Source organism: Cinclus cinclus, chromosome 5, assembly GCF_963662255.1.
Source record: "Cinclus cinclus chromosome 5, bCinCin1.1, whole genome shotgun sequence".
NCBI classification, from domain to species: Eukaryota; Metazoa; Chordata; class Aves; order Passeriformes; family Cinclidae; genus Cinclus; species Cinclus cinclus.
Genome location: NC_085050.1, coordinates 61,697,856 through 61,715,068, shown reverse-complemented (window position 1 = coordinate 61,715,068; position 17,213 = coordinate 61,697,856). Strand labels below are relative to the sequence as shown.

At 36.5% G+C, this 17,213-nt stretch overlaps 1 protein-coding gene across 1 annotated transcript in view; it reads left to right on the top strand.

Annotated features, from left to right (window-relative positions):
* Positions 1-17,213, top strand: part of LRBA (LPS responsive beige-like anchor protein) — a 364,271-nt gene that overhangs the window by 345,084 nt on the left and 1,974 nt on the right. Inside the window, exons 53-56 of the mRNA XM_062493665.1 lie at positions 1,067-1,069; positions 8,971-9,072; positions 10,247-10,461; positions 16,928-17,079. Coding sequence (XP_062349649.1) covers positions 1,067-1,069; positions 8,971-9,072; positions 10,247-10,461; positions 16,928-17,079 — 472 coding nt within the window. The remainder of the gene's footprint in view (positions 1-1,066; positions 1,070-8,970; positions 9,073-10,246; positions 10,462-16,927; positions 17,080-17,213) is intronic.

Genomic DNA, 17,213 nt, shown 5'->3' with positions numbered 1-17,213 from the left:
ACATTATTATTGTTAAATATATATATAGTATGTATAGCATATTTATTATAAAATATAAATTATTAACCTTAAAGCTATGGTCTTGAGACTAGAGAAATCATTAGTTTTAATTGTGTTGATAATCACAGTAAAAGACAAAACATCTGTATTTCAACTGCTGCAGACATTTTTCAGTTGGAAAATTTAAACTTTTTGTGAATGCTTCATAATTAATTATTAAAATGAACAATGCAAGCAATTTAAACTTTGAAACTATACCTGAGGAGCATCTTTGTGTTGGTTGATTGAAGAAGAATGTCGTGGGTTATAATTTCTTTGTACTCAGACACACTAATCCTGTAAAGTTGAATTCTGTGAGGATTTGCACAGATGCTTCTCTCTGCACACAGAGAACAGTCACACTGATTTCAGGCAGGTCATGTGTCTGCTGTTAACTCAGTAGCCAAAAAACCCCTCTGCCTTCTTCCCTCATCCTCGTCTTGAATTAACCTACATCTTGGTTACCAGGTGTGCATGATCTGGACTTCTATTTTCAAAATTAGTTTTAAAACCAATGGTAGTAAAGAAGATGAGGGTTCACATTTCCGAAGAGTGTTTATAGCATAAATATTTAATTTGAATTCTAATTATTATTTTTAAAGCATTGAAAGTCATTTCCTTACCAGCAGCTTCTCTTAAAAAATAATTGGGAAGCAGTTGTGAAAAGCTTACCTGTTAGTGTTCCCTTTTTCATTTATTGTGCTAGGTAGCAGGAGTATCAAAATGTCCATAAATCACTAATCAGGCTAGTTAGTAATGCAAATTCTCCTATTACTGTTACTTTCTGTCTACCAGAGTAGCTAAAATTTGGCAGAGCCTAAAAATACTAAAATATTATTGAAATTGCTGCATCTATAAAGGCAATAGTCCACTGTAGTCAGCTTGGTAGGAGATGAGTGTTGCTCCAGCACTGAGTTTTAGGACAGTCTGCACATGCTCCTTTGGGTGCTCAGTGGCACTCTTACTTTTTTTTACCCCTGCATGCATTTTATACATTATTGTGTGAGCCCTTCTTTAAAAAAAATAGCCAGTAAATAATTCGGTTTTATTGTAGCATTGTTTTACTGCAGATGTAACAAATATTCTTTGTTTCTCAAAAATGGCAGGACAGCGCAGTGTTGTATGTAAAGCCAGAGTCTTTCAGCACCATCTGCTGGCATCCAGTTGAAGCTGATCTCGGGACTGGATCCTAAGCCCTATCAAGTAAAAAAACCTATTCACATTTTGGAGGGGAAAAAAAATACATTTGTAGTATAATCTTTATCCTTTTTTGTTGAAATTATAATGAGAAAATACAACGTTCATTTAAGTCCCACATACGAACCAAAACGGAAATAGGTCAGGAGAATTTTGTTAAGTGGGACTGTAAAAAGAAATTGAGTACTTTTTTCTTTGTACTTTAAAGGGCTTTAGAAAGCACAATGTTACATTTTTCTATCTGTGTTGCAAGTCCAATTCAGTACAAAGTATATCATAGAGAAGATCCACAAAGCTTGGAAAAAGTATCCGTAACATATTTTTGAAAGGCATAGCAACCACTGAATAATCTTGTACCTAACATTTACTGCATTATTCAATGTTAGCCTTGAACGCCTCATGGAGGCTTAGGGGGCAGAGCCCCCGATCCTGTAACTGGTCCCACAGTTCCCTGTAGCTTCACAGGTAACAAGACTGGGGCAATCTGTGTGAATCTGGAACAGAGCCTTAAATTCTGCAGGCGCAGAAGGTCACTGTCCTTTCTTCTTTCAGCTGTAACACATTGATACCTCAAAGAGTTTGAGGCCTCATTGAACCTCATTGTATGGATGCCTCCAAGTACTCTGTAAATCACATGGAAGTGATGGTTCTACCTTCCACATATTTAAGCTAGAAAAAAGATGAGGAGTAACAGGTGGATGAATTCTGGTGTATCTGGAAATCTGCAACGATAGTGCACAAGCCAGATAATTTTGCATTTATATAATGCCAAAAGTCGTGTCATAGATACCTATGGGGACAAGTTCGTTCTTTCTTTGAAAAGAACTTGAAATAACATTCACAGATAGTTTGGAAAGCAGTTAAATAACCATAGTGGCTTGGTAGTGATGAGCATGTAAATTTGTGTGCCATAAATGTTCGTTTGGCTAAAAGTATGTCCTACAGTATTAAGTGTAGCATCTCTATCATCCTTGTTTTCAGCTGGCTAAAAAATTGTGTTTCAGGACTTGTCAATCAGTAATCCTAAGAAGCATTGTAGAGCAAGTTTTGAGGCAATCAAGGATATATATATTTTGAGGCTGGAAACACAGAAGGAGTTTGGATGCTGCTTTTTTGGCAGTATCCAGTTTCAGGTGTTACTAAAAAGGGATGCATGAAATTTCCAATAGGATAAAGATACTTAGATACATGATGCAACACAGACCTTTGAGTTCCAGGAAAAACAATGCTGTATTTATGACTTATAACTAATAGTTGATGTGGTAAAAGAAATTACTTTCAGATGGTAGATGAATACAACCTTAATGTGCACCATATACAGAGTTGTGGGATGATGTACTAATGCACACACATTTATTTTCCTTGGTTGATTGCTGAGAAAAATCACCATTCAGTTTTAAGTCTATGCGATGTAAGACAGAAGAATAAGAGTAGTGCAGAAGATATAGTAATTCATAGTCTAGAATAAGATCACAGCATTACTGTTATAAAAATTATTTGATCAATACAATAATTCTGACTTGGGTGAGAAATTATTTTTAAGTGTTTCTGGAACGAAATTCTAGTAGTAGAACTAGCACCATGGAGATGTTGGAGTTATGGCATGCCTCGTTGTACTCATCAAGTATCTGGTTTAAAGAGTTACATGTAAAAAGACAGCTAATTTATGTATCCTCTGACTTTAGTCTGTGCTATCAGCACTCCCAGTTACATTGGTAAGGGAAGGTGGTAGGCATCTCTAGTACAAGATACTAGTGGTGGTAGTATTGGTTTGAAATTACCTTTATAGAAGTAGTCAAATAGCTCAAGCACAGACTTTAAAATAAGTTATTTTGATATATTTTAAGAGGGGGAAGTAAAAATATAAAAATGTGCCAAACTGAGTGGAGTTATCATAGGAAACCTCTCATTTCAGATTATATTTTGCCCAAGTTATGAAATACTGTATGGGTTTTAACTAGATGTAGTTATCTTAGTTTATCTTACAACAATTCCTCAGTTGCTGCTAGTTCTGACTGAAGTAATTTCTTGATATTTTCTGACTGAAATTTTTTTTCCCCTTTCCGCTTAGGTTTGTCATCCTTTTTTCTGTAACTCAGTAGGTAATGGTACCATAAACCAAAAGAGAGAAATATGTAGAAAATAGATTATTTTTTTAGTAGAAACACAAAAACACCCCTTCATAAACCATGACCGTGTTCTAAAACTTCAAAGCTGCCATATAAGTAACAGTTTATGAAGTCGAGATGGTGCAAATATTAAAATATTAGTGTACTCTGACCCTGAATATTCACTTGCAGATACTTTCCAGGGGCTTCAAAAAGGCCTGGGTTCAGTGGGAGGAGTCCTGCTGAATGACTTCCAGGACTTGCAGCAGATGAATCCTCACTAAGGGAGAACCTGTTCCAGAAAGTTTTGTGTTGCACATGGTGTAGGAATTAAGAGACTGGGGATTATTGACTTTTGAAGTCTGAATTGTAATGCCGAGTTTATGAAGGCCTGTTAGATCTTCTTTATTCTGTTTGTTTTGGAAACATAGTTTTTGTGACACAGAATATATGAAAAATCTCTCATGAATACTGAAAAACATTGGTCATTTGTTGCACAGAGTGACACTGAGGGAAGTACAGTAAGTCCTCCTGAGTTATATTTACTGGAATTAATCCTACGAGATAAATCTAATGTATTTTTTCCTTACTAAACAAACTGAAGCATCTCGTGTGCTTTGCATGTTTAGACCTTGCTTCAGGATAGAATGATAAAATTGTTTATAGATATTGTTCCTGTTTCAGAAAATACAGGATTGAATTGTTCTTTCACAAAACCAAAACTTGCATCTTGGCATAAGGTTGTACTTTTTTGTGGTAAAATAAGTCTGAACAGATGGGAAATAGTTTGACGGAATTAAGAGGAAATGCTGATGGAGTGTCACATGAAGAACCAGACAACAATGAAGTTCCTATATAATATGAAAATATTATATTGTTAAATAAAAACTCTTATTTACACAGAAAAGATTATTTATACTGAAGCTTTAGGAATACTTCAATGATCTTGTGTAGTATCACTTGGGTAAGATCTCTCATCCACCAGGTAACTTTCTGTGCCAGTGAAATGGGATTCTAATCATTTGGCTGATTATATGATGTTATTGTAGAGACTTTATATAATATTTGACATTTATCATTTTGATGCAATTAAAGTTTGAAACCTGCTATATAATCAACATAGGACCTTAGCAGCAAATCAGTTTTCTTGATTTACCTACATTTTGATTAGAGCATTTTTGTCCAGATGTCCTATATTCTGTACGTACATCTGTACTTCCCATGTTTATTTCAATCCTTTTGTTGTTTTCCTAATTTTTTTAAACTTAAAAAGCAACTTCCAGATTGGGAACTTTTAAAGATGAATTTTAGAAGGCCTTTCTTACATGTATAGTTTGGTTTGGTTGATGTATCATTCTGAGAAAGCACTCAATCACTTTTGCAAGAAATAGGTAAAAAAGATTAAGTGATACTTCATTTAATTTGGATTTTATATTGACATAAAATCGCGTAATTAATTTTCCATTTAAAAGTGCCTCACAGTCTCTGCAATCAGAGAATAATTTAGAAATGGTGTTTAGGTCTCTGTGATTTATAATAATTAACTGTCTTCTCAGTATAAAACATAAAAAGGAGCACAGTCAAATATTTTATATTTTAATGTGTTGCATAATATTAACTTACCCATAAATAGTAGGAAGAGCATGTTGTGTTTAATTGTGAGGTAAGTTTTCTAGCTAATTTTTCCTTTGGTTTCTTTTTAGGAAGGTATTTTTCTTCAAATGAGTTTTTGTGTTTGGCTCAGCTTTTACAGCTTAGTGCTGAAAATAAAGAAAGAGGCCATTTCAGGAATTTGCCGATGGATTTAAAATGTCATGATCCTGCTTTGTATTGTAACATCACCAAGGCTGAAAAAAAATAGCAGAGAGAGACCCAGTAATACAAACCAATTTCTTGTTCTCTCCAGTAAGACTTTTCTTCTTCTGGATGTCATTAAACTGGAAGAAAGTTTTGACTTTGCTGTAATCCCACTGTTCCTTTTTAAACATAGTCTCCAAAAGCCTAACATTTTTTCACTGATATATCACCACAGGCTGACATGATATCATGTGCTCTTCTTTTATCTTCTGAAGCTTGAGTTTTATGATTTAAAGTGTACTTTAGTCACTTAAGTAAGAGTGATATTTTATGTTATTTTCTATGGGAAAATAGCTTTGCAGAAATTATTTATTGGAATGTAGGTGAGTTCTTTTGAAATAATTTGAATGGTTGCTGCAAAAGTAAAGTATTCTGTCCATTACTGGAAAGTAACTTTATGTGTACCCCCTGTGACTTAAATAAATCATTGATGGCATTTGTAGCAATGTGAATGTGGTATTAGGAATGTTACAGCTTTCAGCTCCAAGCAGCAATCCAGTGACGGGATAGTCTGAGGATATCACTATATCCTACACTGAGAAAAGCACATCTGTAAAACTATTGTGTCCTGGTTATTAGTGCTAGGATTTGAACTATCTTTAATTTCATTTGACCTGTTCATCTTCCTTAAGGATCTCCATAAAGATTCTCTGAGTATTCTTTTCAGCCCTTACTTAGGGTTTGCATCAGTGGTCGTAAACCTGCTTAGCGGACAAAGACTCTCTTCCCTTTGAAGTCACTTCCCTAGCTTTTCAAAAGGGTCTGCGAGTCTGTTCTCCTAAAACAATTTAGAAAAGTTTGAAGCGGTGCCCCTTAAACCAGCAACAAAATAAAATTTTCTCTTTGCATTATTGAAAACCATGACAATCTTTTGAAGCAATAACAGTTTAAAAGCTTTTAAAGAAATCTGTTCTGCTCTATGACCAGCTTTTAAGTTGACCCTATTATTTGGGGAATCAGAGGCTTGGAAACCCCTAAATACTTGACATTCTTATCAAAGGAGTCAGCCTGACTTTTCACAGGACTCTTCTTTTACAGTATCTATTCAAATCCTAAGTTCTTTAAAGATACTACTTAGTTTTCTTTTTTTTTTTTTGAGTTAGGTTTTTTGCTTGTTTTTTTTTTTTCTTGTTTTAGTGTTCCTTTATTTCAAATATAATTTAGGAAACAGTTGATAGAATCTTTGAAACACTGATCCTTTCACCTGTAGATTTATACTCTGTTATGTTTGAAGTCAAGTCCCAAGTCTGAAAAGACTGAGTGTTACTTAGGCAATTTTACTTTCTGTGAACTGTGATGAATATATATGCTCAGTTTCTACTTCTTGACTTAAGAGTCTTATATCCTACATTTAATGGATGTTGTTGCTGACAGCCTTATGCAGATAAAGCCCATAATAATGTAGTTGCTGTAAGCAGTAAGTTTATTCTCACGATTTTGTTCATCTGCAAGTCCTAATAATTCATTCAGCCATTGCTTCTCATAACTGCTTCCAACTCCAACATCTTACATTCATTACCTTCTGCAATGTTGTGTATTTAAAACTTCTCTGATTTCAAAAGTCTCATTAATGTGAAGTGCATAATTAGATCAATTCCTTGCTGATCTATGCGAGTATGTGTTAATTCAATTTCTGAAAGCAGAAGAAAGCAATAATACCAGAATTCTAAAATGTTGCTAATATAGGCAACTCATTTCAAAGAAAACAATCTAACAAGACCTTTAAATGCACAAAGCTGCTGAATTTTAGGGCTTGGGAGAAAGAACTGGGTTGGCAATATTAAATTGTTACTGGATAGTATGACTGGTATGGTTGCTGTTACATTTTCCCCTACAACTGCAGGTTTGTGACTTGGCTACACAGAGTTAATTTATGAATCTTCTGAGGTGCCCAGCCCATGTTAAGGGGAGCAAAGTACAATAGAGCAACTTTGCTCTGAAAGGTTTGTGAGCAAAATTCACAGGATCAGCCACCTGAGAACTACCTAGAGGTCATTAAATCCACCCTTATGCTTCTAATTTGTTGGGAGTTTTTTTTTCCACTTTGCTCCTGAACTGTCTGCCATGCTTCCTGGGTTTGAGTCTGTTGTTACAAACATTATATGAAACAAAAGCGACAGCTTCTAATGACTGTTTCTTAAGTGTTTAGGACAATTCAGCAAGTTGCTCCAAAGAAGTTCACATTTAAAATGCTGGCAACATACCCTGGGTGTGTACATGTATGTGCACACATATATAATGTCTGTGGCTATACCTAAGAAGAAATAGATTTATTTACTTTTCCAGATTTTGTATTGTTGATGCAAACTGTAATAGTAACTGCAGAATAAATCAAATTTTGAAAGGTCAAAATTCTTGGTTTGAGACTTTGTCAGAGAATATGATCCTTACTTAAAAGCCATTGGAATGTGGCAGCTGCACAGATGTTTGGAAGGTGGTATAAATGGTCTGAGTAAAAATATTTATGCAAGCCCAGATCTTACACCTCTTTTGCAGAGATCTCTCTCATTGTACACATGCATGGTCTGAGAAACTATCCCTAAACATAGCTCATGATTTCTAATGACACTCAGTACCAGTATTGCTGATGCTGCGCTACGAGGACAGAGTAATGACATTATGTTGGGATTATATTTTAAAAAGTTACAACCCCAAATGTAATTTGGTTGATATTAACTTAGTAACTAATGGAGTGAATTGGTTCCACTATTATACTGTGTCTTTGTAAAATCATCTCCTTTTTCTCAAGTGAAAAAAAAAGGTTGATTTTACAACTGCTTTACTGACTTGTTGGTGTCTCACATATCATCATTCATTATGAAGTGAAATTATTCCCTGCTGCTTAAAAATTCATCTAAACCTTTAGAAAACAACATTATGGCATTGCCCAAGAAACATCCTTTTGAGTTTAAATGCTTTGTAGAATTCCATAAGTGTGCTAATTGTATGGTAATACAAAAATAACTCTGTCATTTTTGTGAAATGCCAGCACTCTTAGAGAGGGCAGTGAATAATCTGTGAGCAAAATTATAAAACTATTTAAAGAGCTTTATAGCATTTGTTTACCATTTCCCTGCCTTGACCTGGAGAATAATGTTTTTCCTTTAAATGTTTCAGTTGTAAAATTCTTTTTTTATTATATCCATATATGTTTGATTATAAAGATAATTTTTTAAAAATGCAGTTCCTGTAGCAGGGAAATGTCTACTGGTTGCATTAATGTTGAGTTTGAATGGGACTTTGTTGCAAATTCATCAGAAATTCATACTGACTGTAGTCAAGCTCCACATCTTGCAAAGAATTCGACTTCAGGCTGAGGTTCCAGCACTGTTATTAGATTAAAATAAAATCAGTCACTGGAAGTTTTCCTTCGTCTTTAGGCACTTTAGGTGTCTTCTCTTGATAGCTACTGTGGTGATACTTGCATTTACTAATGCCTGTTGTAAGAAAGGGTAGTAATTGCCTTAAATCTCTCCCTCCACAAAATATAAATGAGAGGGGGAGACGGAGGGGAAGCCAACTTTGGATGGTTTTACTGCACACCTGACTTTCGTATTACTGCATGTTAGTAAATATGCAGGCAGAGTGCTGCTGCTGTGCTACACAGGTAGGAGTACAACACTCCTGTATGCAAACAGGAGCATTGAAGTGATTTGTAAGCAACATGAACTCAAAGAGGAGGAAACAGAAGGTGCTTTAGTGATGGAAAGCAGTGATTTTGGGAATAGATTTTTACCAAGGATGGCTTTTACTGTTTTTTTCACTGAAGGTGATTTTGCAACTCCTCGAGCTGTTCTGACAGGACATGACTATGAGATCACCTGTGCTGCCATTTGTGCTGAGCTTGGCCTGGTAATAAGTGGTTCAAAAGGTAAGGTAGTTCTTGTCATTTCTTCCTGTTTGTGAAGCTATAATCCTAATGCCAAGAGGAATATAGTCTCAAGTGGCAGAATTTATAAACTTTATGGTGGTTGTATTTCTAACCTTTTTTTTTAGTTGCTATGGCATTTGAAACCTCTTATTAAGCACATTAAAACAGAGGATTGTTCAGACATTTATAAGAGGCAACCACATCAGTTTCCCTCCTGATTTCTATTTCTGTTTGTTTATGCAGTATGTAATTGTATATAGCATAGTTGGGTACAGCCTTTGATGGCCAGGATGGTGAAGAATGGCTGTTATGGATAACTTCTCAAAATAGGGAAGCAAAAATTAGTTTTGAGAGAAAGAGAATGTGCTGGACTGTTTGATGAAGGGTGTGTATGAACTACTGGTAATTCTGTTCTGGCTCTTTCAGCTTGGCTGCAAAGCATCTAATACGCTCAATTTGTGTTCTCAAAGACCTGCTTTTAGCAAGCAAATTATTAAGAATTATGTTGATTCTGTGGATATTTTTTCTAATTTTCTTATTTGTTTTATTGTCCAAAATTATTTTTGAAGTATAAGTTTCTTGGAATTAGTATTTTTCTACTTTAGTGTTTCTAAAGTAGCTACTCAGAGACACTTCTGCAGAGTTGGGTGTACTCATGGTCTCTACCTGTGTGCATTTCTGTGCATGTGAACTCGTGTGGCTTATGTGCAAAGCAGGTATTTGTCAAAATATATTAAAAGCAAATATTTTGTGGGTTGTGTATGGCTTAAAATTTAAAATGAGAACATAGACGTGTAGAATACCTAGATATGTAAATTATTACTCTTTGCTCTGTGTGTCTTTGTGTTTTGAAAATTTCCTTTGGAGGTTCAGTGCATTTAATTACCTAGAATTAAATAATCTCAACATTAACTACTACCTCCTTTAAAAGAAAGTCCACAGAAGGCAATCTAGGTGCTCTAAAATACTTTAATCCAAAGCTTTTAAGGGATAAGCTGTTTATTTTAGTGTCTGGCACCTTGAAGTCATAGGCAATTCACCTAAACATGGTAACAACCATTGCAAAGTAGTATAGTAGTGATTATTTAAGTAGAAGTCATGACTTATTATTTGAAAAAAATGATGTATTTGAGTGTATAAATCACTAACCTGAGATCCTATTCTGTCTCACTAGAAGGACCATGTCTCATACATTCTATGAATGGAGATCTACTGAGGACGTTGGAAGGTCCTGAAAGATTACAAGGTCCTGAAAGCTGCCTGAGACCAAAACTTATTCAAGCTTCCAGAGAAGGCCACTGTGTCATATATTATGAAAATGGCCTCTTCTGTGTGTTCAGTGTGAATGGAAGACTGCAGGCCACTATGGAAACAGATGATAAGATAAGGGTGAGTGTCCTCAAATGTGTGCTGTCCACTCCATGGGGAAAAGCTGTCAATGTTGGAGTTGTGTGGAGACTTTTTCCGTAGCCAGACCATAAATATGTGGTACCAGACCGTAGCAGAGTAGCATTCTGAAAAAAATTGAAGGGGACCATGTACTCTTAATAACATTAGGAGGATTTTTTTACAGTTTTAACTGTAAAATAATTCTGTTCATAAAGTAAGGAATACTGTGTAGGCATTTCCTTGAGCTGGAGGATACAAGTATTACTTAATTGCTGTCTGGGAGTGGCTGTGCTGCATCTTTACTTTTGAGTCTGAGGGCAGGAGGTCAGTGGAGGTGCTATTTTGGATGTTAGTTTTTCCCTTTCTTTTGGCATCTCTGACTGCATTCCTGCATCCTGGTTCAGCTAGAATGTGTTGTGCTGATCTCCAGGAAGTTTATAGGGATATCTCTGTACTTCAAATCCTTTAGCCCTTTGGCATCTGCTAAACAGGCAGCAGAGTTCCACATCTTTAGCTGCAAGAGACATGGAGCAAGTTCAAAACTATGCAGGAGGCATTTTAACTTGTGGATTTATGAAGATTATTTTATGATAGAAAATGAAGGTCTCTTGACAGTTCCTGTGTAATAGTTCAATGAAACAGAACAGAAGCTGCCAGCTGTACTGCAGTACCACACCTTCAAACTGATTTTTTGTAATCTGGTGGAAGATCCCAGGAACTCAGCCACTGGGATTTGCAATGTTGTCTTGAGTTGAAAACTCTCAGAAGTTTTCCCTTTATTTGGATTGCACGTGTCAGGAAGAAAATCCCTCTCTGCCATCATGTTTGTTTTACAGAATTACTGTCATTCTTTCAGCTCTTATGCAGAGTTGTGAGCACTTCTTTCCATACTAAAGATGGAAGAATGTGTCAATGTATTTTAAAGAATTTTGATCTTCATTATTTGCACTTTATAATTTGTATGGAACTGCTTCATTAGCACTGAAGTTTCCGGTACAGCTCAGTATATTCTACTTAAAACCTTCTTAAACTCCTATCATGCACAATGCTCTGCTAATCCGATATCCCTATGTCATCCATGCAAAATGTCAGTTATGCTGGGGGTGGAATATGCAGAAATAACTCTCTGTAGGTCCCTTTTCCATAGTGAGAGTGCAGTCTGCAAGGGTTAGGGGGCATTAGACTTCTGTGTTCTGTGGCAGCCACAAGTGCAGTTTTGAGGCTGAGGAAGTGAAGTAGGAATGTGTGTATTTCAGTCTCCAGACATTTTCCAAATTAATGTAGATTTTTCCATCAGTTCCCTGAAATCTTACCTTTGGCTGTCCTTGTACAAATACTTCTGGGATTGTCAGCCTACCCTTCATCCCAGAGTTCTTTCCGTAAAGCAAGACCATATTGCAGTATTTTCTCTTTTTACATTAATAATGTTGATAATCTGTCACTTTCAGTTGTGATTATGTTGTCAGCTAGGCCAACAAATCTGTAAAATATCTAGAAATCCCTTGCCGGCTAAAACAATTTCTGTAGTGTTTCAGTCAGTACCCACAGCTTTAGGAATGTTGCTGGAGGCAATGGAAGTTCTGCTCTCTGTGGGTCAGAATTATGTTTGTAGAGGGGTTTGGGGTTTATTTTGTTTTGTTTTGTTTTCTTTCTCTCCCAGTGGTCCCAGCTGAGCTTTACTCTTAAACAACCTACAGCGTCTCTGCCAGTGCTTCAGCACTACATCATCGCTGAGGGAGAGTGGCAACTGCATGATTAAAGCAGGGCATTTAAAATGAATAGCACCTACCCATGGGCTGTGCTGACAAACTCTCCTCATTGGCTTTTGCTTGGGGAGAACAGAAAAGGGAAGGAAAAAGGTCATAAGTGTGGAATTTATAATGCAACAACTTCAGTTTTCCTGTCATTATGGGCCGGTATTTCAGGACGTTATTGGCAAAACTAGCAGTTTTCAATCGTGATATTGGGAATCAACATTCTGATTTTTTTTTTCTTTCTTGTATTCTTGTGCTAGAAGGCTGCCAGAAAAAAAATCAGACCCTCTGGGGAAATTCAGGGTCTAATCAATGCCTTCCACCTGTTTTTGTTTTAAATACTGTACTGCTCAGTGGAGCTTAGGCATATCGCAGTACATCTACCATGTCGTGTTTAGATATCTTAATGAATACCTTTAAATCTAAATAGTCTGCTTGTTCTGAGAGGTAAAGTTATTTTACACTAAACAAAGACTGTATGCTGTTTCACCCAGAGGAACCAATTTATTTTCCTTTCCTGAGTCTGTTTTGAAATGTGGAAGTACCCGCAAGACTCCTGCTGCTGTAAGCCAGGGCTGTCACAGTGTCAGCTCTGCCTTTTTACAAAGCACTGCCTTTCAAAAACCTGAAATGTTAAAAGGGATTTGTGCAAAGTTTTGAGACTTTCCAAGGAAATACAAGTCAGAAATGCAGCTTTTAGAACACTGCTGAAATGGTGCGCTTTGGGGATTATTTGAGAGTCTGAAGCTCATGTTGTGAGAAAGATTAGTTGCTGGGTTGTTTCAGTTTCATACCTAGCAGAATTGCAGATAAACTATGCTGGGAACAGTAAAATTGATTCATATCATCCTCTATACCAGCTGGAGTACTTGGGAGTAAAAGCATCCTTTTGTTTGTTAAATCTTGAAGGGCATATCATGAAACTCAAACGTTGACAGGGTCACCTTTTTTCTTCCATTCATTCCTTCATCCCTCATTCATTCCTTCATCCCTTCATATATATATATAGGCAAGTGGCTGAGAAATTTATTTATAAACAATAAAAACTAAATAAATCAACATCTTGTCTTCATGACAACCCAATGACTTAGTAAAATCGCATAGGTATTAGTAAGGGTTCAAAGCCTGTACTTTGTTTAATCAAAAGATCCCAAAAAGTACTGCATATTGTAGGTAGTGGAAGAGTTAAAGATTAATGACTTTAATTTGCCTTTTAATATAGCATTTCTTCAGTAAAAGCCTCAAGTATAAAATTCAAGTGAACCATGACCATAAGGTTAATGGGTTTTCATCAGCTGAATTTTATAAGTGTAGCAAATAATTATTTGTCATGGTCTTCATTGCAATTTGGCAATACCCTTAGGAGGCTGCCATTGCTATAGAGAAGAAAACTACCCCATATTGATTTTTGCTTCTAACAAATAATCTCTTTAATATGTTTGTGGTTAGTTAGATGTTGTGAGCCTGCATTCAGTGCATGCTAGTTCTAGATAATTTTCAGTCTTATCAGTTTGTTTTCTGCCCCTTTCTTGCTCTACTCTTCTAAGACAGCCTCTAAATTAGTTTTCAGGCTCCTTGTGTCTGTACTTTTGAGATGCTTAGCACATTTCTGATAGCAACCGTCACAGAAGCAATTAATGGTTGGAACATTTATTTTCTGAGGGGAGAAAGAGAAGGTTCAACTCAGAATACTCAATTCTAATTTTTGTTAGTGTTCAATTTTCTATACTTAGATGTGCTTGGAAAAACTCTGTAAGTTCTTTTTTGTTATGTCTAAATTTACATGTATGTCTTGTCATGTTAGTTCAAAATGGCTGGAATAGGTTTTTTTTTTGTTTTTGTTTTTGCTTAGTGCTACACTTTGTTAACAGTATATGTTTGTGTTTCAATTACACTCTTTTTTTAAAGTTATTGTATGAAATAAAATTACAACAATGTGATCCATTCTGACCCCTTGGGAGTTGTTGCAGTAAACACTCAAAATTTCTAACATAATATAGAAGCTCTATCTTAATCCATGTGTCGCACATCATATAATTCTTACAGGAAATATTTGGCATCACAGTAATAGAGTGTGGCAATACAAAAAATACAGATGTGCAATATGTCTGACTTTTGCTGCTCACAAAGCAGCATCTTACACACACTGTATATTTTGGTTTCTAGGCTTGTCAGCAGTCTGTTTATTCAGTGTTGTATGAACGTAATGTCTTTGTGTTTTAGTTTCTCTAATTTTTTTGTGGTGCACGTGCTATAAATTCTCTGTGTTAAGAAAAGCCCCAAACTTCTTCTTCCTGAGGTATGTAAATTTTTGGGATATTTGCAAACCTGTACGAGCAGAGATTGCAATTGCCGAAGTAATTACAGACTTCAGCAGAGAGGTTTGCAAAATCCCATCTTCAGTCCTTTCTACTGTTGCCTAATTTTAAATCTCTGAGCTGGAATTTTGCTTGTAGACTATCATCTTGAGGTCTTCCAGTGACAATGTTTTAGTCAAAAAGAATCAGTTTGTTTGCAGAGAGTGTGTTTATGGAATATAAAAGCCACTGCTTTGAACACCCTCCATTCTTATTCTGCTGAGAAGCTGGGCCAACTGAAATTTATCACAAATTAATCCTGATGTGAAGGTTGTATATTGCATTGAAATTTGCTGCCCAAATTTAGCTGATTCACAAACCTTAGGCTAAATACATTTGTAGATAATGCTTAGTACCCATACTCTGGACTGAACATCTGTAGGCCATGGATGAAGTTTTTGCCTGCAACCAATCATCCCTCACAAAGAGGTGCACAAAAGATCCATGGCAAGAAATGGGATGGTTGTGACCCTGTACAAGGAAAGGGAAGAATGGTAAGGAAGCAGAGGAGAAAGAACAGAACAAGGACAGGCTGCTTCTGCGCTGAGTATTATTGACAAATCTAAAAGCAGAGAGCGAAGAAGGAAAAACAGAAGTCAAACTGGGGAGCAGAAGTCAGAGTAAAGGCACCTGCAAACAGAAAGAGAGCGTAGGAAAATGTTTGGGCTCACTGAGTTGTTACTCATGCTCCAAAATGTAGTTTCAAGGGTCTTGATCTTGCTGCTGGCTCATGCTGATGTCATTCCACATGATAGAATCCATTCAACTTTTTGGTTTTGCTACTTTGGAAAATGCTGCAGACCTTTCAGTTTTCCTGGATATTGGAGGATGAGGCTATAAAATCAGGGCCTGGTGTCCTATTCTGCTTACATTTCTTTTCTGCACAGCAGCAGGGCAGAAGCCTCCTTTCAGATGAAGTTTTTATGACCCACATGGAAAAAATGCTCACATGCTGTGAGAAGTCAGTCATGTAGTCTTCCAAGGGTTGGTGTAGTGAACCAGCTTCATGCAATACTTTCTGACATGGGGAATGCTGAAAGTTTATAGAGTGATGAAGGTAATGCCTGAGTTGAATGGAGAATTCTCATTCAGGAAATTCCACAGTATGAGGCCTATGGGGTACTCACTGAAACTGGTAGGATCCCCTCAAAACAGGGAATAAACATGTGGTAAACCTCTGCCAATTTCTTGCCCTTCTCACAAGGCATCAGGTGGCTCAAAAAAAGATTAAGAAAATTCATGGGCATCATTTCCATAAATAGATACTAAAGGGAACAGGAACTTTCTGATCTTCCTAATCCAGTGGTTTTGAATGCTGTGGTGAACAAAGGAAGAGAGAGGGCTGTGTGCTGATCAGGCTGGCAGCATCTCCTGCTGCCTTTGTTGGGGATAGACCTAGATGGGTCATAGTCTCTCTCATCCCATAAACTGGCACTTGCTGTAATAAATATTCAAGTTCAGTTCTCTTAAGATCCATTTTGTCTTATTTGCACTGGGAAAATCCCTCTTTTAAGAAAGATTTCTCCTGAATCCTGTCCATTTAATATCTGATAGTTCAATCTGATATAGTCATCAGGTAAAGAAGGAAAATTATTCTTCTGAATATTCAGTATATATCTTAATGTTTTTCCAGTAGCACACAAGAAATACTAAAATAGATTGAATCTTCCTGTTTGATGAAGTCTAGACTCTGAAAACCAATGAAATCCCATCTTTCTTCATGATCTGGTTCCCAAATAAAGATTTCAAATACAGATTTGCCATCAGTCCCCGTGATGCATACAGAACAGGGTATATGCCATTGAATTTTTCACAGGCAGTTTCAGGATGGATGATGAAAGGAAACACAGTCTCTATTAAGAGAGGTGGATCATTATTTTATTAATCCAGTGCAGGAATCAAAAAGTGCTGGTTTGAATTAATTTTAGTGATTCATATAACAGTTCAGTTCCTGTCAACATTTAGCTTCTGCTAGGCTGGTATTAAAGACCCTTGGGGGAATGTCAGGTGCTATATTTTAATGCCAGTGCTGCTGCATCTTGTAAATCTAGCTAATTAGAAGAGTACATTTCTTTAGCTGACCTCATATTGGATCTTTGGAACATGGAATAAATCACAGGTCAGGTGAGACTTAACTAGTGACATCTAATGTATTAGAGACTTGTGCATAACAGCATTAATTCCCTTGCTGGGTAAAATAACATAACAATAATGTCACTTCCCCACGCTTGTGTTGATATCAAAGTCTCCCTGGACATTCAGCTATCAATACAAAACCTTTAATGAAAGGAAGAGTGGCGAAGTGAGAGCAACACCCACATTCATGTGACAGATCTCCCTGTGCTCTGTCCCCAGGCCATTCAGCTGAGTCGGGATGGACAGTATCTGCTCACAGGTGGAGACAATGGGGTCGTCATGGTGTGGCAGGTGTGGGACCTCAAACGGCTCTTTGCTTACCCAGGGTGCGATGCTGGAATCCGATCCATGGCCCTGTCCTATGACCAAAGGTGAGAACAAAGTCTGTTCTGGATGAGAGTGTTGGGCAAATATATTCACAGTTAAATTGCATTTTTGCAATTTTTTTGTTCTGATTGTGATTTTCTGCAGGTCACAGAATCTGGTGATTATCTTGAGAATTCTG